The following is a 22927-nucleotide window of genomic DNA, read 5'->3' as shown; positions in this document are numbered from 1 at the left end:
TGTTAGCTTTATAATTTTCTTGCACTTTTTTTTAGTGGAAAAGGGATAGGATAGAGTTAACTCATTTTTATTTGCACATACCTTAGCTTGTCTTCTCTGCTTCAGGCCTTGGTGAGCTATCAGTACAGTTACCTTTACTGGTTGTGGACATTATGAAATTACCATAGTGCAAATGAGTTGCAATTTACTTGATTTAATTGCCAGCTTACTTGGGGTTTCATCAGGGAAGAGTCCGTCTCATTGAAATTTGTCACAGATAGCACATCGCAAGCAGTCAGCGGTTGAGTGAAGTTGGGGAAAAGGCGGTGGGCTCCTTCTCTGTGTGGAGCGAGGTATTGTGGGAGAGTGGACGGAGCGTAGGCTTTGACCCAGTCAGACAGGTTTGAACCCAGTTCTTTATTAGCTTCTCAAATGGGCAGGGTGCTTATTAATTTCTCTTAGCCTCAGTTTCCTCAGCTGTAAAAGGGGAACGCCAGCAGTCCATTTTCAGCATTGTTAGGATTAGTAAGGGATGCATTTGTGTGGTGTTGGCACCGTGCCTGGCACCTGCTGTGTTCTCACTACATGATAGCCCGTATCAGTAGTCTGTAATTGCAGGTACAACCCTGGCTGGCAGTAGTCTCTGACGTAGGTACCATACTGTCTGTAATAATGTATCACTGTAAGCACAACATTGTCTGTTAATAATCTCTTGTGATAGGTACAACATTGTAGTGCTTTTGTTTATTTATATGTTCCTTTCCCCTACTGAGTCTTAATCAGCAATAACCATTTCTTTCAAAATTGGGGTTTTTTAGTTTGTTCTTGTGTATTTGTGCATATGAATTAATACAAACTATATTTTATATTTATCTAACCTATAGCGTATTTTATACATGGCTTGTTTTCTTTTAGCAGTTTTTCCCATGTCACTAAAAGTTATTAATGATGAACAGTAATTTTATTGCCTAAAAAATACTTCATGGAGTAGTGGAGCCAACATTTATATAACACATCTTTTTTTTTTGAGAGAGAGAGGGGGAGAGAACATGCACGAGCAGGGGGAGGGGGCAGGGAGAGAGATTCTTTCAATTAGCAGTAATCACGCCTCGGATAAACCTCATTGGCTACGATACTGCCACTGCGCAAAGCTGAGAAGAGAGATTCTTAAGCAAGGTCCACGCTCAGCGCAGAGCCTGACGTGGGGCTCGATCTCAACAACCTGAGATCATGACCTGAGCCGAAATCAAGAGTCAGATGCCTGACCAACTGAGCCACCCAGGTGCCCCTGTCTATAACAGATCTTAATATATTTAAGTCTAGTTACAGGTTGGGTTGAGAAAAAGTTATATGTATTGATGTCTCTAATTAATTAGCTTAGACTGAATATTAACATGTTTTCACGTCAGCATGAATATAGAGGAAATTGAGGTAACTCTTGGTCCTGTGATCTTACAGTATTTGAATCTGCTATGCTCTTTCTGCAGTTCGAAAAATTCCCATCTGTCAACATTTCCACTTATTTCCTGTATGTCAGAGTTACTGTGTTGCTTTTTAAAAAAAAAAACAGGAAAAGGTATTGTAACATCCTTCTGTTTTGATACAAACTAAGAAATCTTCATCCCAATTTTGGCTTCAGTGCAAGTTTGTGACTTTTTCTCCTAATTTAAATATTATTGGTAGGTGCTTGGTGCAAAATAGGTATCATGTTTTCGTTATTTTAGAGGATTTGTGATTTTGAAAGCACTTTTCTTTGTTTACCTTAAGGATGACCAGATCATTAACTGGCTGTTAGAATTCCGTTCTTCCATCATGTACTTGACTAAAGAGTTTGAGCAGCTTATCAGTATTTTATTGGTAAGTTTGCCACTTACTTCACTGACTAGTATGTGATTCAGTACTTTGAAAACAGAACACATTGTATCAGTAGAATGTTTCTTACATGTTTCTTTCCCTCTCACCTCTAGAGATTACAGTGGTTAAATAGAAGTCAGACAGTGGTGGAGGAGTATTTGGCTTTTCTTGGTAATCTTGTATCAGCACAGACTGTCTTCCTTAGACCATGTCTCAGCATGATTGTTTCTCATTTTATACCTCGTAAGTGGTTCTTTGCTTTCTCTGCTTTCTCATTTTTTAAATACCTCTTTATTAAGATACTACCTTCTCAGAACCCTGTGGGGATTGTTGCCAACATGGAAAATTCTGAAATGCATATTGGCAGCAGTTTTGGTACATGTCTGTTCCCTATAATGATTTCTATGGAAGCATTTAGATTTGTTGCTGTGATTTTTTTATGTTAAGTGTTAGAAGTCAGGAATTTTTAGCTTTACTTAGAAAGTTACTTGACGCTTTTTTTTCCTTTAGACTGCAAATTCAATCATTGTACTAAGTTTGGACAATGGAAAAATTACTTTTTTGTGTAGCTGTTGATGTTTAGGTCGGTGACAAAAAGAATGACATATTTTGTTTCTCCATCAAAAGCCCGAGTGGTCATTAAGGAAGGTGACGTCGATGTTTCAGATTCTGATGATGAAGACGATAGTAAGTATAAACAGGATTAAACAAGGGATGCCTCCTGTGTCTGAGAGAATGCTGCTGAATGATAAAGCATAGGGCAACTCCAGGATTTATTCTAATGGGTAGGCTGCAACAAATGGCAACCTCTGATGGAATCTTTTTGGTTACATTTAGCATTAACATGTAACCAGTTGCCCTTAGTGCATTACTTATGTAATTAATCCACTTAGTCTTCATTGATGGTTGGTTCTGGAGAAAAATCTTAAATTTAATATTTTGCTAGTAAATGATTCAGTTCTGGTTAGCGGGTGTTTTTAGCTTAAAACATCATTTTTCAGTTTTCAGTTTTATTTTTATGCTCATACTCTCGCTTTTCTCCTTGTAGATCTTCCTGCCAATTTTGACACATGTCACAGAGCCTTGCAGATAATAGCAAGATATGTCCCCTCGTGAGTATCCTTTTGTTACTTACTTTGAATCATGGTCTTTAAGTCTCAAGAAAATTATGATCAATTAGTAGGAACTTAACTATGTTCATAGCATCAGAACTCAAGTTGTATGCTACATGTTTTTGTATCTTGATGATTTAACATTCTATAAAACGGCATTTTAGTTCTCTCTTCATTGTCTTTATTTAAATTATTTAAAAATTAATTTAAGAATTAATGACTTAATTAAAATTATTTAAATTCTTATTTAGAGCTTGTGTGCAAATTTTCCTCCAAATTTTGTATAGTGGTTGGAATTTTGCTTTTATCTTCAACAAGGTATGATACCCCAAAATTTTCAGTGAGCAACCCCTGTGTGCTTGGGTCATGCCATATAAATAAAAATTGCAGTTCTAATATTGTATGTTGATTATATTTGAATATTTTTTTCCTAAGGATTTATTTTATTTTAGAGAGGGAGAGCCTGAGCGGGGGGAGGGACAGAGGGAGAGGGAAAGAATCTCATGCAGACTGCCTTCTGAGTGCTGTGTGGCTCCATCCCACAAGCCTGAGATCATGACCTGAGCCGAAATCAAGAGTCAGTTGCTTAACCAACTGAGCCATCCAGGAGCCCCATATTTGAATTTTTAAAAAGTTATAGTTCTGAGAAAAACTTGGGTTTCTTTTGGAAGAGTAGACTTAAAGTTCTCTCTGTAAGTTTGTTATTTGTTAACTTAAAAAAATGATTTGTTAACTTAAAAAAAAGTTGATGCTTTTTTCTCCTTTTTAAAGTAATATATGTGGGAAAGCACTGCCGTGGGAAACATTTAGATTTTAAACTGAAGCTCTTTTGCTTTTGTAGAAAAGAATCCCCCTTTTTATTTTGCTATTGATATCAAAGTTAATAGAAGGTTATTTCCCCCTAAGGTATTATAGATTTTCTCTGAATAAGTTCTGATTATTTGAAGTAGTTAGTTACCATTTGCCTCCTGCATCCATATTTGCTCTTAGAATGGAAATGTCACCTTCCAAGAAAGTCCAGTTAACATGGATTGATTTTTTAATTTTTTTATTTTTTAAATAGGGCACCGTGGTTTCTTATGCCAATATTGGTGGAAAAATTTCCATTTGTTCGAAAATCAGAGAGAACATTGGTAAGCAATCTTTTCATGGGGAAAATAATGGAAAAGTTGTGATTTAGTTTTAGGTGATGTTACATCTTTTTCTTAGCAGTTGTTTTCCAGATTAAACTCAAGACTAAGAATGTGACTCAGATTCCTTTCTTAGGAACTCACTGAGGATCCCCAGTGCCTTTTTCCCTTAAGTCAAGGGCAGAGTCCATTTCAGAAATATCTGAATAGGCTTAGTGATTATACAGATAAAAATTACTAGAAGGTAGTAGTCTATACATTATACCAATTGTAAACATGCTTTATTTGAACATGAAGGCAGAACCTTCTATGGATGAATTCTTCTTAAGTTTTTGTGTAATATTTAGATGACTTCTGGTTTTCAATAATGAATAATGAATAATGGTTTCCTACTAAGCATAGCTTATTTTTTCCTAAATAAGGTATTATAAGTATTAAATACAGAGTTAATAAGGTTTGCTAATGTTTGTGATAGTCTGCTTCAAGTGGCATATTATAAATCTTATATCTCTTATGAATATAGATATAAAAATCCTCAACAACCCACTAGAAAACTGCATTTAGTGACGTAAAGAGTTATGCACTATGACCAAGTGAAACTTAGCCTAGCACTGCATGGTTCATTTAATACCTGTTAAAATCAGTTAATAAAACACACCACGTCAGTGGAATAGATGACAGGAACCACATGATCATTTCAGTAGATGCACAAAAGCATTTGACAAACACCAGAACTCTTTCATGACAAAAATAGAAGGGAACTTTTTCAACCTGATAAAGGACATGTATGAAAAACTCACAGGTAGTATCCTATTCAATGGTGAAAGAGCTTTCTCCTAAAATAAGGAACAAAACAAGGATGTCTGCTTTTGCCCCTTTTGTTCAGTATTGTACTAGAGGTTCTAGCAAGGGCAGGTGGGAAAAGGAAAAGGCATCCAGATTGGAAAGGAAGAAGTAAAAAATGCCTGTATTTGCAGATGACATGATCCTACATTTAGAAAAATCCTGAGGAATCCTCAAAGCACTATTAGAAGTGAGATGAGTTCAACCTGGTTATAGAATATAAGATCAATATACAAAAGCCAGTAGTATAAGATAATTTAATGGGGAAAAGAACAGTCTTTTCCACAAATGGTTGTGGGACAAGTGGAAATCTACATGCAAAGAATGAAGCCGGGCCTCCCCTCACACAGTAAACAAAAATGAACTCAAAGTGGATTAAAGACCTAAATGTAAGCTAAAAAAAGCTCTTAGGAAGAACACATAGGTAAGCATTTTTGTGACCTGGAATTAGGCAACAGTTTCCAGATAGGATGCCTGAAACACAAGAGCCACAGAAAACCAGATGAGTTCAACTTCTTTACAGTTTACCAGCTGTGCTTCATGGACGCCTTCAAGAGAGTGAAAAGACAACCCAAACAGTGGGAGAAAATACTTGCAAGTTGTGTATATCTAGAATATATGAAGAACTCTAATATCTTGATAATAAAAAGGCAAATAACTAAAAAATGGACACACGATTTGAATGGATATTTCTCCAGAATTGATACACTTATGGTCAGTGTTGAGGAAAAGCTCAGCATCACTAGTTGTCAGGGAAACGCAAGAGGAAACCATAACGCAAGATCCCACTTCACACCCGCTGGGATGGCTGTACTCAGAGGGACAGACAGTAACAAGTAGTGGTGAGGATGTGGAGAAGTCAGAACCCTCGTTCCATCGCTGGTGAGAGTGGAGAATGGTAGGTGCCGAAGTGCTTTGGGAAGGCCTCTTGACCTTTTCTCAGAAAGGTTAAGCAGAGAATTGCCATACAACTTAGCATTTCCACTGCTAGGTGTCTATCCAGCAGAAAATGTATGTCTAGGGCGCCTGCATGGCTCAGATGGTTAAGAGTCTGCCTTCGGCTCAGGTCATGATCCCAGGGTCCTGGGATCGAGTCCCGCATCAGGCTCCCTGCTCAGCGGGGAGCCTGCTTCTCCCTCTGCCTCTCTCTCTCTCTGTCGCTTATGAATAAATAAAATCTTAAAAAAAAAAAAAGAAAATGTATGTCTATGCAGCACTTTACACGGATATTCAAAATATGGAAATAACCAAATGTTTACGGGCCAGTGAATCAACAAAATGTGGTATGTGTATACAGTGGGTATTATTTGGCAATAAAACAGTGGTTTACTTGCCACAAAGTGAGTGAATCTTGAAAACATGCTAAAACGCCACGTAGTATAAGAGACCGCTTCCATGACAGGTCTAGCATAGGCAAATTCTTAGACAGAAAGTAGATCAGTGGTTACTGAGGGCTTGGGGGGAGGTACATTACTAAAAGATAACCCTATCCTTTCTAGGTGATGAAAATTTCTAAAACTGGTTGTGGTGACAGTTGCACAACTCTGAGTATACTAAATACTGTTGAATCGTACACTTTAGATGGATGAATTCTATCTCAACAAACCTGGTTAAAAAATTCCTGTGGAAGTATACAGATTACAAATTTAATTAACGGGGGTGGGGTGGAGTGCCTGCTTGGCTCAGTTGGTAGAACATGCGACTCTTGATCCTAAGGGTTGTGAGTTCGAGCTCCACGTTGCGTGTAGAGATTACTTAAAAATAAAATCTTAATAAAACCAACCCCCCCCAAACAAATTTAGTTCACAGGGGGTAATTAGATTAATGATACTGAACATTGTGTTGATAGAGGAACAGTATAGTTTCTGTGCTGCTGGATAGTCTCTTTTTTCTGTTTAATTGAAACTAAAGATTGTATAATTAATGTTTTTCTTATGTCATTATGAAACATTTATCCTCTGTTGAAATGTTTTGTCTTTTTATGTTTTAGGAATGTTATGTTCATAATTTACTAAGGATTAGTGTATATTTTCCAACCTTGAGGCATGAAATTCTGGAGCTTGTGATCGAGAAGCTACTCAAGTTGGATGTAAGTATTTGATAACCTGTTTTTCTCACTGATTTTCATTTATTGAATACATAATCATAGTATGTGAAACAATAGAAGCAATGACGGAGAAGAATCCACATTTCCACCTTTGATTTCTTTGAACATTTCTTGAACTTGATGGATGTGCTGCTGGTTATAGACGGTCCCATCTCTCCTGGTTGGGGAACAAGGCATTAGATGGTCACACACATGTGAAAGTGCAGTCGTGGTAAATGCTGTGAGTGGAACACGTGTCGTTATGTGCTGGAAAACCTGATGTCATGCGAAGGGGTCAGAAAGGCATTCCTAAGGAGGTGATGTTGAATTCTTTATACCCTTTTTTAAAGAGGCCTGCAGTGGGAATGAAGGAAAGTGGTGGGTTCTAGTGACATGGGGGAGGAAAGGCGAACCGGTCCTTGGGACTGGGTTGGAAGTGGAGAAGTACAGGGTAAGAGAGCAGTTGCTCCCTGGGGAATGGAGTTGGTGTGTTAGCAGTAAGGAGAAAAGTCAGGAGGAGGTTGGAAGAGGAAGAGTTCTGTTGTGGATGGACGGGGTGCAGCTGGGGTGCCTGATGGAGAACGGTCAGCAAGCAGTGGTAGCGGCCGGGAGGGGCTGGGACGCACCTGTGCCGGGATGCCGGCGAGTCGGGAGAGAGGAAGTGTGATGGGTGGGGAAGGTGAGTACGGACACCTGCAGAGGATCTGGAAGAAGGAAGGGTTTGGTCAGTGGTGTGAGCTACTGTTGACGTTTTTAAGGAGGATGAACAGAGCCAGTGTCCTTGGATTTGGTGATCCGGAGGGAGTCTGCTGCCGTGTCCCTGGAGGGGACGCTGTGTTTCAGGGGAGAGTGTGTGGTTGGTGAGTGGGGCTGCTGGAGGCCTTGGTGAGGGTATAGGAGGGGATGGAGCGGGGCTGTTGGGGGAGACATGAGGTCTGTGGCCTGAGGAGCTGTGAGTGATGGAGGAGAGCCCCGATACTGTGGGGGGAGGGGGACGAGGCAGCAGCGCGGCAGGCCGGGGATGAGCTGGAGGGTGGCAGGCTGGCGCGATGCTCACTGGGAGGAAGGCTGTCTGGCCGGCTGCACGTATCATCTGTAAAGTCTTTCCGTGGTTCATACTGTGCAACGGTGGAGAGCACACGTAGAAAGGAGGTCATGTAGAGAGAGTAAAAAATGTATGATTTGAATGTTGTGTGAAGCGAGATAGGGTTATATATTATATACCACAATGAATATTCAGTAATTCCAGTTGACTTGCATTTTGTCATTTTCCTGTTCAGTTGATGGATGACATGCTTCTGGTACAACATGTTAAGAGTTGGAATGAATGTTCAGTTTGTGGAAACTGATTTAGACCAGCACACTGCATTTCATAACGATTTTATAGAAGTATGTAGTGAAAGGGGTGTGATTTGTAGTCTCGTAAATTCCTTTGTGACCCAGACCAGTTGGTAAGTTTGCACCGTAATTGTGTATTGAGTTACAGGGCCAGAAGGGGTGCTCATGTGGACCCCTTCAAAGTATGTATATCAGACGAATTTCCAGTCCCCGAATAAAGTAGTTGTATTTTTCTTTTGTTTTTTAAGGGAGAGAGGGAGCAAGTTGGGGGGGGGTGGGCGGTGTGCAGAGAGAGAGAGGGAGAGAGAATCTCAAGCAGACTCCACCCTGAATGCAGATACCAGCGCGGGGCTTGATCTCACAACCCTGAGATCATGACCTGAGCCAGAACCAAGAATCAGATGTTTAACTGACTGAACCACCCAGGTGCCCCAAAATAGTTGTTTTTTGTTTTTTTTTTTTTTAAGATTTTATTTATTTGAGAGAGAGCATGAGAGTGAGGGATATTGGGAGCAGGGTGGAAGGGTGAGGGAAGGGCAGAGGGAGAGGGAGAAGCAGGTTCCTTGCTGAGTAGGGAGCCCTATTCTAGGACCTGGGATCATGACCTGAGCTGAAGGCAGACAGCCAAACGACTGAACCACTCAGGCATCCTAAAGTAGTTGTATTTTTACTGCTTTCAATCTGTTTCCCCCCTTGTTATAATGTAGGTGAATGCATCCCGGCAGGATATTGAGGATGCTGAAGAAGCAGCCATTCAGACTGGTAGCGGGCCAGACGCCACCGAAGGACTCTTCAATATGGTCAGCACTTACTAACGACAGCTCATAATTCCACAGGGTGGGAGGAGATGGCTAACGGCCCCTCATCTTCTGCAAGGCTTTAGCTTAAAATAGTTGTTCAGCAAACTTGAAAGTGAGGTTTAAATAAGTAGCTGCTGTCATGTTGCTTACTGTCCAGTAGAGTTTGTTTACTTCCAAGCCTGTGAATGTGGGAGTGGTGAAGTAGGTTTCATTTTTGTTCTTACGTTTGTGCTTTCTGTTGTTGTTTTTTTTGTTTTTTGTTTTATAAACCACATACTGTTTGTGAAGGAGCGATAAATAGGAAAGGATACCTGTGTGATTTCTTTGTTTTACGTGTCTTAGGTCTTAATGCAGTATTTCTCTGCCGGGGGCCGGGCTCACTGGAGGAGGAGGGCCTGAGAGGGGGATTTAGGTCACTAGGGACAAAGGGTGTGAAGAAGCAGGAAAGGCAGGGAAAGGAACTAAGCGAGAGTTTGCTCTCAGCTGGAAAATAGCTACAGCGTGATGACCCTAGCGATGACCCCCGATCCCGGGAGCTCTGGATCCCAGCTTGAAGCCAGGGAGACGGCCTCCCGTGACCCCTTGTCAGCTGGTCATTTCGGCTGGGGAGGGCAGGAAGGAGTGCAAGGGCGGTTCTCCGGAGAACCGGTGCCCCCAGCAGGGGTGCCCTGTCCTGGGAGAGACCTGGCACCAGCAGGGCCCAGCACAGTGGGTCCCAGGAGCTGGGGGAAAGCTGTGGTGTTCGCGTGGCCTTTCTCCAAGAGGGCCTTCCATGTGACTCTCCGGCTGGGCTCGGAATCTGCTTTATTTGGAATGCCACCAGCGGTTCCGGATCACACCTCTGGTGGGGAGTCCCTGCCTAGAGGAGGGGGTCTGTGTCTTCTCTTTGTTTTATCATTCAAAGGAAATAATCAGCTCTGAGAATTTTCCCTCTTACCTATTTGACTCCAGTTTTTAATGTCAGTTTGTCCTTTATCTTCAAAGGATGAGGATGAAGACACTGAATATGACGCAAAGGCTGACCCGCAAAGACTCGATCACATGGTCCATCCTGTAGCCGAGCGCCTGGACATCCTGCTGTCTTTGCTGCTGTCCTACATCAAGGACGTCTGCTACGTAGATGGTAACGAGCTGCACTCGTCGCAGTAGCTGCATTTGAATGTGGCAGCGTGCCTGGCTGTGTGCTCGGTGTTTCTCATACATGACATAGTCCTCCTAGAGGTCCTGGACAAGTTACTGTTCCGAGGATGGGGCGAAGCGGGTTTAGAGAGATGCCGTGACTTGCCAGTGTGACAGAGCTTGAGAAGGGTGGGACCGGATTCGGGCGCAGTTACTGGTCTTCGAAGTCCCTGATGGTTTCACAGACCGTCGTAGTCGGGGACGATGTCTGGAGTTTGGTCAGTTTTAGGTGGGGATCAGATCACACTCAAGTTGTTCAGGACCTCTGAGAGTAGTGCACTTTGGTACAGGGTGCTTGGTGTTAGGGATTGAGTTTGGGGGTGTCATGCTGTAGTGAACGAGTCGGGATGCTTCTTGCTGTCCTGGAACTTTGCGTTTGGAGGCTTTGCCATGAAAACAGGATTCTTTATTCCCATCGTAAAGATTTAAGTATAATAGTTGGCCATTCAGAATAATAGGACTTGAATCTGAGTTGACGGTGTTATTAATTTTTTTGTTGTTATAAAAATAATACAGTTGATGAGAGAAAATTTGGGAACTATAGGAAAAGATAAAAAAGACAATTTAAATCTGCATTTGCACTATTTAGAGAACCATCATTAGCATTTTGAACTGTTTTTCTTTTCTGTTAGCATGTGTATATTTAGGAGTGTGTTTTTCAGTGGATTTGGGGGTCATGATGTACACAGTGATTCATAATCTGCCCTTTTCCACCTGCTGTGAACATTTTCTCAGACCATTAACTGTCCTTCTAGGTTGCTATTGATCGTGTGGATTTAATTGTCTCTTTTTTTTTCTCCTCCCTCTTTTTGTTTTTTTTTAAAGATTTTATTTATTTGAAAGACTGAGCAAGAGAGAGAGAGCGCACGGGGGCGGGGGGGGTGGGTGGGGGAGGAGCAGAGGGAGAGGGAAAAGCAGACTCCCCTCCTGAGCAGGGGAGGCTCGATTCCAGGATCATGACCTGAGCCAAAGGCAGATGCTTAACCGACTGAGCCACCCAGGCGCCTTCCCCGCTCCTTTTTTTTGCCATTATAAATGTGTAATGAACATCCTTGTATATATGTATATGTCTGGAAATGTGCTTGTGATAAATTCTTAGCAGCAGAATTAGTGGATCAAAGGGCTTCTGCCAGGGGCGCCTGGGTGGCTCAGTCGTTAAGCGTCTGCCTTCAGCTCAGGTCATGATCTCAGGGTCCTGGGATCGAGCCCCGCATCGGGCTCCCTGCTCCGTGGGAAGCCTGCTTCTCCCTCCCACTCCCCCTGCTTGTGTTCCCTCTCTGTCAAATAAATAAAATCTTTAAAAAAAAAAAAAAAAAGGGCCTCTGCCACATAACTAGTTAAATTGCCCTTCAGAAGGGCTTCCTGTTCATGGCATCACAGCAGTGTGTGAGGTGAGGGCCTGCTTCATTGTCAGTGCTGGATTATTATGGTTATAAAGGAAAATCTGTGCAAAATAAAAATGGCATTTTGTTATAATCATAGCTTAATGGGTGATATTTCTTTTTTGTATTTTATTTTTTATTTATTTTTATTTTTTTATTATGTTATGTTAATCACCATATATTACATCATTAGTTTTTGATGTAGTGTTCCATGATTCATTGTTTGTGCATAACACCCAGTGCTCCATGCAGAACGTGCCCTCCTTAATACCCATCACTGGGCTAACCCATCCTCTCACCCCCCTCCTCTAGAACCCTCAGTTTCTAATGGGTGATGTTTCTTAATGGTATTTTATTTTTAGAAATTTGGTAAATGAAAGTGGCAGCCTAAAAACAATGTGTAAAGCTGAAATGCCAAATTTTCTCTTTAGGCAAGGTAGATAACAACAAAACAAAGGATTTATATCGAGATCTCATAACCATCTTCGACAAACTCCTGTTGCCCACCCACGCCTCCTGCCATGTACAGTTTTTCATGTTTTACCTCTGCAGTTTTAAATTGGTGAGTACCATGTCAACATGGTCTTAGCTTTTTATTCTTACCCATGATTTTCCCTTAAAAACTGGGGGTGGGGGCTGTAGGGAAGGGAGACATGAGGTATTTCTTTTTCCTGAGCTCACTTTTCTGGTGCCTCTAATAAGATAGCTCGTCCTGGAGGCGCCTGGGTGGCTCAGATGGTTGAGCGTCTGCCTTCGGCTCAGGTCATGATCTCAGGGTCCTGGGATCGAGCCCCGCGTCGGGCTCCCTGCTCAGCGGGAGCCTGCTTCTCCCTCTCCCTCTACTGTTCCCTTGCTTGTGCTCTCTCTGTGTCAAATAAATAAATAAAATCTTTAAAAAAAAAAAAAAAAAAGCTCGTCCTAGGCCAAGTGCTCTGAAAGTGCCATTCTGCGTTTGGTACACTAGGCGGTGCCCTTCCCTTTCATTCCAGTCCTGGCTATTAAAAATCCCAGGGGATATATAACTGTTTCTGTCCTTCATTCTCTCAGTTGATCCTAAGTCACTTGATCCCAGAACAACTTCTAAATCCAGAATTTTAAAACTTTAGGCAGTGGCTTTCTGTTATGGAAACAAAAATGGAAATACAGAAGACTGTTCCTTTGCCACTGTTTTGTAGCTTCTTGGAATAGTCAGGAGAGTGCTGGGCATGGGTAAGAAGGTTAAATTTACTTTGCCCTGAAGTATGTGTTAGTGCTCTTGAAGAGAGTTATTTGCGAGAAGTTGGAGGTTGTGCCTTTGTTAAAAAGAAGTTTTCATTAGTCTTTTTTGTATGATTAGCATAATTAGTCAAAAACTGCCCTTGAATCTGTGTCTCTGTTTCTGGGTAAGTTCAGTACGTGCGGTCAGAGATCGGGAGAGGACTTGGCACTGTGACGGGCCTGCCGCACGGTTCCCACGCGAGTGTGGCTCGTCCCTGCTTTCCATTTCTGGCTAAACGGTGGGATCACTCGGATTCCAAAGCTCTGTCACTGAACCTATGAAATCTGTAGGGTTGAATCTAAATTTCAGCTCATTTGGGAACTTATATAAGGCTGGGGAACACCTTTTGTTTTTAATACTATTATCTCAGAGTGTTGTAAAATTAAGAACCATGAGAACTGCATATGTTATTTATCTAGCGGTGTGACCGAGATACTAGCACTTTCCCCTATTGCTGAGTTACAATCTTAGGATTCCGATAACCAGAGATTTCTTCAACATTAAAAAAGATTAAAGCAATACCTTCTCTTTTTATAGGGATTCGCAGAAGCATTTTTGGAACATCTCTGGAAAAAATTGCAGGATCCAAATAATCCTGCCATCATCAGGCAAGCTGCTGGAAATTATATTGGAAGCTTTTTGGCAAGAGCTAAATTTATTCCTCTTATGTAAGTAACCTAATTTTCCAAGTGCTTTTTATGTCATGCTTTAAAAAGATTATAGCAAAAAGTCTTTTAAGTCAGAGAAATACCTGCTTTAATTTTTGTCTGCCTTTAAAGTGAAAAAATCTGTTCCCCCATTTTATGCAAGATGTTTACATTTCCAAAAAGCAATCTCAGAATAAAATGTCTCCTTTAGATATAAAAGCTCATATGGAAAGCTTTTGTCATCTGTTTTGCATGGTTACACTTGAACGTGAAGACCCATTTGTCTTCATGGGTATCGTACGGTGTTGTATACTGTCTTGATTCTTTTTATAGGTTTGTCATTTTTCATTTGCATTCCGAATCAGTTGTATCTGTTAAAGCTGAAGAAAAAACCCTTTTAAAGGTAATAGAAAGATCTGTTTAGGAGGCCAGCTCTGGGCCTACTTCTTCCAGTGATCCATGAAGATGTCTTTGGGCAAGGCTGCTGTTACAGACCCTTCCCCAACAACTAAAAGCCATCTGTCCACTCTGCCCTAAATTATAGGCCACAGGACTTTATCAGAACCCCATAGGGAAGGGTGAAGTCAATCAGATGGTCTCCTCCTCGTAAAATGTTGCTAAATGTGCCCTTTTCTGTGGCCCTATTCCTCTGAGAGGGCAGGGAGGCCGTCAGAGAAGTCCTTCTGAGTCGATAAGGAGATGCTTGTCCATCCCTTGGGACCTCAGGCAGCTTTAGGGGCCTGCCTGTTCCTAGAAGGTCCATGCACTCTATCTTAGAATTGAAAAGCTGTCTTCCTGCCCACCCATCCTTTTCCTTCCTTTGTTTGCTGCTTCTCTGTGCCCATGGGTAATAGATCAAGAAGCCTACGGACTGACTGTTCTTAGTCTGTAGTGAGAGACAGTTGTGTGTTTTTGTGTCACTTTTGGTTTTTTATGAAGCAAGTGAAGTTGACTTGGTTTTTCTTTTCCCTAGTACTGTAAAGTCATGCCTCGATCTTTTGGTTAACTGGCTGCACATATACCTTAATAAGCAGGATTCAGGAACAAAGGCATTTTGTGACGTTGCTTTCCATGGACCATTTTATTCAGCCTGTCAAGCTGTGTTCTACACTTTTGTTTTTAGACACGAGCAGCTTTTAAGTGGAAATCTGAAAGAAGGTCAGTGATGTGGGATTGATGGATGCGAACTGGATTTTCCTGGAATACTAGTCACCCTTTAGAAGGGACAGGCGTTTCTTTTTTGAGAATTTGATGGAAACTGTGGAGTCAGAATACTGCCCGTGCACACTCAAGCTTTGAAACATAATTTCAAGCAGCCCTTAGGCCCCTAAAGCCCTCTAAGACCTCTCTTTAACAGAGGGTGGATTTGAGGTGGAGCACCTCTGTTTTAGAGGGTGGCATCTAGACTAATTGTGAACCATGAAGGGGCTCTTCTTCAGAGGCGAGGCCCAGCACAGCGCTTCCTGCTTGTCCTCATGCTGGCGCGTGAAAGGCAGGCGTCATTCCCCACCCCCACAGGGGGACCCTAAGCACACGCAGGATATTGATTGGCGGGATTAGATGAATATGATTCTAAAGCTTGGGGTCATAACAGTTATGCTGCTTTATCTAGGGACTTGAGCGTTCATCTACTGGTTTTCAGTTTTGCTAATTTCTAAAGGTTGCATATAATTTAAATCTACCAGATGAAGCTTGTTTATCAAGTTAGTGTGACAAGAACAATATCAGTTAAGTCCATTTAAATGGTTTTAACTATTTGCACTTTGCAATAATTCAAATGGTTTAATAGGCTGTTTCCTCTACAGATTTTCTCAACCTCTGACATTTGGGGCTGGTTCTCTAGTTGTTGTGGGGGCCGTGCTGGGCATTCTAGGATGGTTAGCACCCTCTACCCACTAAATGTCAGTTGGGCCCCCCACAACCCTGCACTCTGTTGTGACAGCTGAAGCTCCCCAGACACTGCCCCACGTCCTCTTGGGGGCGCAGCTGCCTTGAGAGTTGAGAACCACAACTCTAAACTGAAACTTGAATGTGTTGCAGTGTATGTATTTATTTATAATCTGTTACTTCTCAAAAGGTTAAAACTAGTTGTATAAACTAGGAGTAGGACAAGGTTTTAGCACAATGTAAGCAAAGGATCTGCTTTTTTTGGTATAAATAAATGGCAAAAGTCTTGGTTAAAGAGGATGTTGTTCTTGTAAGCCATGACAGTATCCCATTTTTAGTTATTTTTATCAGAATATACTTCAAAGATGGGGCTCCTGGCTGGCTCAGTCAGAAGACCCTGAGACTGTTGATCCCAGGGTCGTGAGTTTGAGCCCCACTTTGGGTGTAGAGATTACTTAAATAAATAAAACTTAAAAAAAAATACATTAAAGAATCTCCTAAAATAAAATATACTTAAGCACAAGTTGGTTTGCTTGCCTTTTAAAATAAGCGTGGTGTCTTACTTTTACTAGTATAGGAGAGAATTCTATTTATTTGTTCCAGGAGAGTGGTATCTAAATTTTACTTCTATCTCCGTAGTTTCCTTGTGAAAAAAAACAACTGATATATGAACAACTATCACATACTTGAATAACTTGCTCAATTTCACTAATAATTTCAGACGTGCAGGACTTGCTGTTTGTTTGCTCTTGTCAGATTGGCATACATATCTGTCTCTGGAAGTCAGGAAGGAGAAATTCCAGATCATACAGTCATTACCTCTTGGGAGTGGTAATGGAAGAGGCGTGTTGCCTCAACTTTGTACTGATTTCATGGTTTCTCTATAAACTCAGGATATGCTGAGTTTACAAATATCTGAATTCCAAATTGTCATATAAGTTCATAGCCCACTAAGGATGTGCGCTTACCTCCTGGGTCTTTGAAAGAATACGCTGTTTTCTTTAGAAAAGTTAACTTAGTCAAAAGTGAGTGTGGTTAAGCCTGGTGACCTCCTACGGGGCTCTGCATTGTGTGACTGCGTGGACCTCAATTATTTAAAGCATTTCTGCAAGTAACTTTGTGAAAAATTTTTTTGATTTGTGAAAAAATCCGGGCTGTTGAAAGGTATTTAGACTGTCATGTTTGTACTTTTTAAAAAATGCTTTGTTTTTTAATCAAAGGTTTGAGATACCTTCAAAGTCTAAATTTTGAACGTATAGTGATGAGCCAGCTAAATCCCCTGAAGATTTGTCTGCCTTCAGTAGTTAACTTTTTTGCCGCAATCACAAGGTAAGTTATTTATACTTTATGGGTGGAAATTATTTAAAAATAAGTTCGTGTTAGTATCAGTATTGTACAATTCCACTAAATTTCTGTGAAATTATTCAGTAAAATTAGTAACCATAAAATGCATAAAAACCAGTAACCCCCTACTTACAGGAAGCACTGCAGTGAAGCTTTTGTTTTTATGCTTTGATGGTACTGGAAGTTGCTAGTGCTTTGTATTCAAAGATGATAATTCAGCGGAAGCCTCGGCACTTTGAAATGAGTAAGGCAACCAGTAAGCTGGGAGGTACGACCAAAGATGTTTCTTAGAGTAATAAACAGAGACCAGCCGCGGGAGGCGTGCACAGCGGCCGGCGGGGGCTGGGTCCCGGGTCCCGTGCACCTGGACGCGCATCACGCAGAACTCGCTGCGTCCTCCCGGTCCTAGGGTGGTAGTGGTAAGTCCTGTTTCACACCGGGATGGTGGGGGCCCAGAGAGACGGCGTGACTCGTGAGAAGCGGCTGCCCGGTGGCCGGGGGCCAGCGCGCAAACGCAGGCCGTCTGGCATTCCCCGAATGATTCTGCTTCGGGTACAAAGTGAGTTGGAGACTTTGAGCCCTTGGTCAGGGTACTCAGGGTAGGATCATAGCTTAAATTCTTCAACACACAGGAGTCTGTTCTATTAGAAGACAGAGGTAATTCTTTCATCCCTTAGTCCCTTGGACCGATTGCTGCTCTTATTCAGTAATCTTATTTTTCCTTTGCTGGGCATGTAGTTCAAGGTGTTCTGTCTCTCCTGAGATCTCAAAAATGATAACAGAGAATTAAGGAAAGGAATAAACGACAAGCAGGAGCATTGGGGGGTGGGGGTGTGAAAGGTCCCCACACAGTGTGGGGAGACAGGAGGTGGCAGAGGCAGGAGCCCCTAGAATATTCCTCCGGTGGCAGCAGACTGTCCGACAGGCGTGGGTCTGGGGTCCGGTGGACAGTGGCCTTCGGGGCTTGCGTGTGAGGCTGAGAGCAAGACCTGGGACCGGAGGTCTGTGTCCAACTGATGTGTCGTTCTGGGGCTTTTGCTTCCTAAAAGGGTTGGGGACGCCTCTTGACCCGTGCAGGTACATTTGACTTGAACTGCTGTGTCTCGTTCTGTTAATTGGTTTTTAATCAGTCGTTTGTTGGGATTTAAGCTGTTACTTTTTCAGAGTTGGGCCTCGTTACAGGCGAGTCCGGTAGAGCCCTCAGCTCCCCTCAGCGACCACAGTCCTGTCAGAGAAGCCCCTTTCCACCAGCCTCCTCATTGTCTTACAGACAGCAGACGCCACTTAGCTTAGAGTATCTTGCCAACCAGGAGAGCCCTACCTCGAACACATTCAGTTTTAGTGAGTCGTGCGTATCACTAAGCGCCCTCTTGCTCCTTGGCAGGCGTGTAAACAGCAGGCCCATAAGCTGTGCCCTAAAAGCATTGCTTCCTGTTGTATGTGATTGTTTTCTTGCACGTGTTATGTGTGACATCTGTGCGGTCAGCACGGGTGTGACAGGAACAGGCACTTCCGTGCAGAGTTAGTGCACGAGGTTAAAGCCTTCCGTCTGTGTCTTGGCTTTGTCGTTCTGCAGCAAATACCAGCTGGTCTTCTGCTACACCATCATCGAGAGGAATAATCGCCAGATGCTGCCGGTCATTAGAAACACGGCTGGCGGGGACTCGGTGCAAACCTGCACAAACCCACTTGACACCTTCTTCCCCTTCGATCCTTGTGTGCTTAAGAGGTGGGTACTCTCAGCCCGTCGACCGGCCGGGGCACTGTACATGGGACGTGTATTTGCTTTCCCCAGGCTGAGGGTTTCTTTGTCGTAAGTGGCATTCGTATCGGTTTGTCAGCGGCTCAGGGTCCCTGTCGAATGTTTCATGGGCCTTGGGCAGAGAATGCCTGTTAGAGGCTGCGGGGTGTGCAGCCCTGTAGTTCAGGAAGAATCCCGGATTGACACCAAAGGTTTTTCATCTGTCTTCTGTTTTCCTGTAAACCGGTAGTTTTCGACACGAAACGGGCTGCCAGTATAGAGGTTCCCGGATGGGAAGGATGCTGCCTATTCGTGGCTCACAGTTTTCTGCCAGGCGACTTGTTCCTTCCTCTAGAGACCACCTTCCCTGCTGCTGCCGAGGATAAACAGCAGCCACGCCGTTTATCTGGGCGGGTAATGGTGAAAAACCACCACGCCGGTCTTTAACTTTGCATTTGTATAAGGACATAGGCTTACTGTGCAGCTTCTAACTAGCAACACCACGATTTAGGATTATCTGGCCCCCCAAGTCTTGGTTAACTGAAACCACGTGGTCTTTTTTCCCAAACTAATCTTTAGTAGAATTACTGTAGGAATATAAAAAATGAAATTTCAGAGTAACACAATTTTGTTTTCATTTGAACTTATTCTAACTCATTTGTCGGTCCTGACAGACTTGAGAAATAATTTCATTTGAAAATAAAAAGATGAGAAACAGTAGCTGAATATGCCATCTGAGTAGATGAAGCTTTACAAACAAGGAGCCATGTTATTTACAGTACTGACATCTGGTATTTTTTGGCACAATGATTATTTGAGCCATAGTTTTTATTTTGGGTAATGGATCCTGTTGAGTAAAGAGCCAGCCAGACAAGTCTGACCTTAAGTGTGGCCTTGAACTTGATTTTGAAATGTGACCTCTGTCGACAGGTCGAAGAAATTCATCGATCCTGTTTATCAGATATGGGAAGACATGAGTGCAGAAGAGCTTCAGGAGTTCAAGAAACCCATTAAAAAGGTAAGTTTGTGACTCAGCACACTGGGAACCTCCAGCGTGGTTACAGACCACAGTCAAATAGTACATAGCAATGTTAAATCTACAAAACATGACATTTTATTCATTCTGCCTTTACAAAAATCCAAGCGCAGTATGTTCTTATGAAAAGAATTTTTATGTTTAAATGTTTAAAGTAGACACTCTGTTGTAAGCGGACTTTGGGAAGTGAAGGTTTATTAAAAATCAGCTCAACAAATTAAGATCTTTACCACATGATCATTACCACCAAGTTACAATCTCAAATTAAGTCTCGTTTTTCATAAGTAATCATTGGAAAGCTCTTTTTTCTTTATATTTTGCTCGGGTCGGAGGGGGGTGGTTGTTCATTCACTCATTCCCATTGTATTAGACACAAGGGGGAAGACGCTGAGCGAGAATGCATGTCATGCTGCCTGCCCTCTTTGAGCTTAAAATCTGTTAGTTACGACGTGTGACGAGCAGTTGTGTGGGTGGTTGGTCATGGAGAAGTGTGCATCAGAGGAAGCTTCCAAAATTAAGATATGTTTCTTGACCTTCCTGTTTCTAGAAGTGGCACATTCCTGAGAGGAACTCTTGAAATTTCACATTGCCGCTGGTGATCCTACTGATAACCTCTGTTCTTCATACAGGAGGTGGTGGAAGATGAGGATGATGATTTTTTGAAAGGTGAAGTTGGGATCACTCCGAGCTCCTTTGACACGCATTTCCGAAGTCCCTCGAGTAGTGTGGGCTCCCCTCCCGTGTTATATCTGCCAGACCAGTCCCCTCTGATTGCAAGGATTTGTGATTGAGACGAGCATTCCTCCTCATCGTGCCCTTCAGTACCAGGGCTCACCCTGTTTCGACTAGAGCGAGGACATGCCTCAGGCATCTTACTTTCAAGGTAGACCTACTCTAGTGTCTGAACGGACGTGGTTTTTTTCTTTTTTGCTCCGCTCCAGATAAAAGGAAAAGACTGGATATCATGTGCAATATTTTAGGATGGAGTTGATGATAAATGTTGAAGGCTTGGTTCTTTGTTTAATGTATATTTTATTTCTGTTACAGCTTTCTGACATCATTGTGAAATTTCTAATATTGGCAACAGCCTGTTTTAACCGATTGCATTTTTCACACAGGTTTTGTCTGAGCCGTAGTCACAGGACTGTGTTGATCTGATTTCTTTTCAGTGAAAAAATGCTCTATGTAGACACTGTCGAGTGTCTTTAAAATGATTTACTTTGGAGACATTGTTGCCCCTCAGCTGGAACTGTATTTGTGTGTTGGGATTTCAGTGGGGTGCAGAGGGGACGGGAGGAAGGTGGGGAGGTGGCCAGAGCTGGTCCCTGATGCTGGAAGCTGGAGCTGGTACGGAAGACCCCCAGGGACTTTGGAGACCAATGAAATCCTGGAGGGAAGAGCTGGAGGATTTAGGGAAATAGAAGCAGACAAATCATACACTTGTGAGTTTAAAAATGGGTTTAAAAGAAACATGGAGTTCGGAGTAAATGGAATTCCCATGCACGGAGAGTGGGGTTGGACTTTTATAAAACACAGCACATGGCATTTTACCCTGAGGCTCCCAGGAGCTGTTAGAACTGGAACTACTTGTTTGTAGGGGAATGTTACTTGGATTTTTTTTTCTTTTCAAACTAGAATCAGTTGGTCATCTTGAGAATTTCTTTGTGCTAACGGCACGGAAAGGGGCGCTTGGGTTAGTTGGTAGAATGGTTTCACTAGCGACAACAGACCAAGGTTACAGCTCCAGCCTCCGTCTACTGGCTGTTTGTATCGTGGATTTCAGCTCGGTGAGATCCTCCTCCGGGGAGGCTCTTTTTGTACTTTTATAACTAAACACTGAGAGAGGAGTTGGAACAACCTCACTTTATAACACGTGTGTGCAAACACTGCTAGACTCATTTTGTAGCTAATGCATATTTTAGCTTCGTTCCTTATTTGTGTACTTTTTTGTTGCTTATGAAAATAGACATCTCTAAACATATTTATTTTTCTGCCACTTTTCCTATTATTTAAAAGCAAGCGATATTTTCTTGATCACAAATATTTTGTAATGAAATACTCTCTCTTTCCTAGGGCTTTGTATGCTCTTGTATAATTATATTGATGGCAATGTAGAGTAAATATGTTTTTGGAAAATAGAAATTTTTATGGGCTTAAAAGGTTTTGGATATTGCGGATTTTCTTTTGGTGACTTGGTGGAAAGTCATTTGAAAACCTTTGGGTTCTCTGTTCTTTTAACTGCTGGCAAAAAGGTGGGATTTTTGTACCCTGGGTAAATGAGTACGTGAAAATGTGTCCCTAGAAGTTAACGGTAAGTGGGCCTTTGTGGGTTGAGAAGTTTTAATGTAGTTAAGGGTATCTTTATAAATAAATGTTTAATTTCAAAGGAGTTTGAGGGAAAATAACATTGTGAAAATAAAACAATGACATGGTTAATCTGGACCTGTGGTTCTTACACCAGTAAAGGAGTCATGGGAGGTACCCCAATAAAGAGGCTTCTCACACAGATACTGTGTTTTCTGTGGTTTTTACTGATCTCTGCTGAAGCTCCGTGAGAAACTGCAGCTGAGCCCTTACTCCGTTACAGAGGCAGAAGTCCTGCCAGAGCGGCTGCGGGTGCTGGGAAAGAAAGTACACGCTGCAGAGGAGAGTGACCTCCAGGGGCGGCCAGCGTGTCCGGGACGCCGTGAGCACGCCCAACCACAAGAGCCACCCCCCAGGCCTGAACGGGTTCCAGGAAAACAAACGCTTCCTTGAAAAATGCACATGCTCTAAAGGAACATCTATTGGGGGGGGGAATTGGGGAAATTCCCTTGGGAATTCTAGAAAAAGGATTTTTCTCTTCCTCATTGAAAAGCCAGGCTTTCGTTTGGGGTGGGAGTTCCAGGGTCTATCCTGTTGTCTGTCGGCTATGGTCGGCTCTTCCTTAACGAGAAGTGGCGAATTTGTCCAAGTGTGAAAGGACCGGGGACCTCTCAGGTGTCATGGATAACACACTTGGCGTCTCTCTAGCCAGCTGTGTGACCTTGAACAAGTCCGAGCTCCACTGGGAGCTGTAAGGTGGACGTAACTGTTCCCGACTTGAGGGTTGTGAGGATTCAGGGAAAGTGCACGGAAAGGCAGTAGCTGTCCAGCTGCCTTCGTGAGAAAGTAGCTAAGGAGGAAGCCCTTGCATGGAAGGAATTTTTCCAAGGCAAGGGTATCGTGCATTCCATCCACACCGATAGCCTCCTTGGTGCTGAAGTGGTCTCACCTGGAGAGAGGAAGGGCGTTGCCCCGCCCCCCCCTCGCCAGGCCTTGCTTATTATGGT

The 22927-nt window shown here is 42.6% G+C and overlaps 1 protein-coding gene and 1 pseudogene across 2 annotated transcripts in view; one reads left to right on the top strand and one right to left on the bottom strand.

Annotated features, from left to right (window-relative positions):
- Positions 1-22124, top strand: part of RRN3 (RNA polymerase I transcription factor RRN3) — a 28809-nt gene extending 6685 nt beyond the window's left edge. For both annotated transcript variants that reach the window (XM_036089171.2, XM_036089172.2), the window contains exons 4-18: positions 1747-1836; positions 1947-2076; positions 2461-2520; positions 2882-2945; positions 4009-4078; positions 6909-7007; positions 9050-9142; positions 10127-10265; positions 12135-12265; positions 13499-13629; positions 14582-14766; positions 16716-16824; positions 18416-18568; positions 19511-19598; positions 20246-22124. In XM_036089171.2, coding sequence (XP_035945064.1) covers positions 1747-1836; positions 1947-2076; positions 2461-2520; positions 2882-2945; positions 4009-4078; positions 6909-7007; positions 9050-9142; positions 10127-10265; positions 12135-12265; positions 13499-13629; positions 14582-14766; positions 16716-16824; positions 18416-18568; positions 19511-19598; positions 20246-20407 — 1704 coding nt within the window. In that variant the 3' untranslated portion in view covers positions 20408-22124. The remainder of the gene's footprint in view (positions 1-1746; positions 1837-1946; positions 2077-2460; positions 2521-2881; positions 2946-4008; positions 4079-6908; positions 7008-9049; positions 9143-10126; positions 10266-12134; positions 12266-13498; positions 13630-14581; positions 14767-16715; positions 16825-18415; positions 18569-19510; positions 19599-20245) is intronic.
- Positions 1056-1132, bottom strand: LOC118533738 (U4 spliceosomal RNA; annotated as a pseudogene).
- Positions 22125-22927: the final 803 nt, after the last annotated feature.

This window comes from Halichoerus grypus, chromosome 6 (genome assembly GCF_964656455.1).
Source record: "Halichoerus grypus chromosome 6, mHalGry1.hap1.1, whole genome shotgun sequence".
Taxonomy (NCBI): domain Eukaryota; kingdom Metazoa; phylum Chordata; class Mammalia; order Carnivora; family Phocidae; genus Halichoerus; species Halichoerus grypus.
The sequence above is the reverse complement of the archived record's forward strand: the minus strand, read 5'-3'. Positions and strand labels throughout refer to the sequence as shown.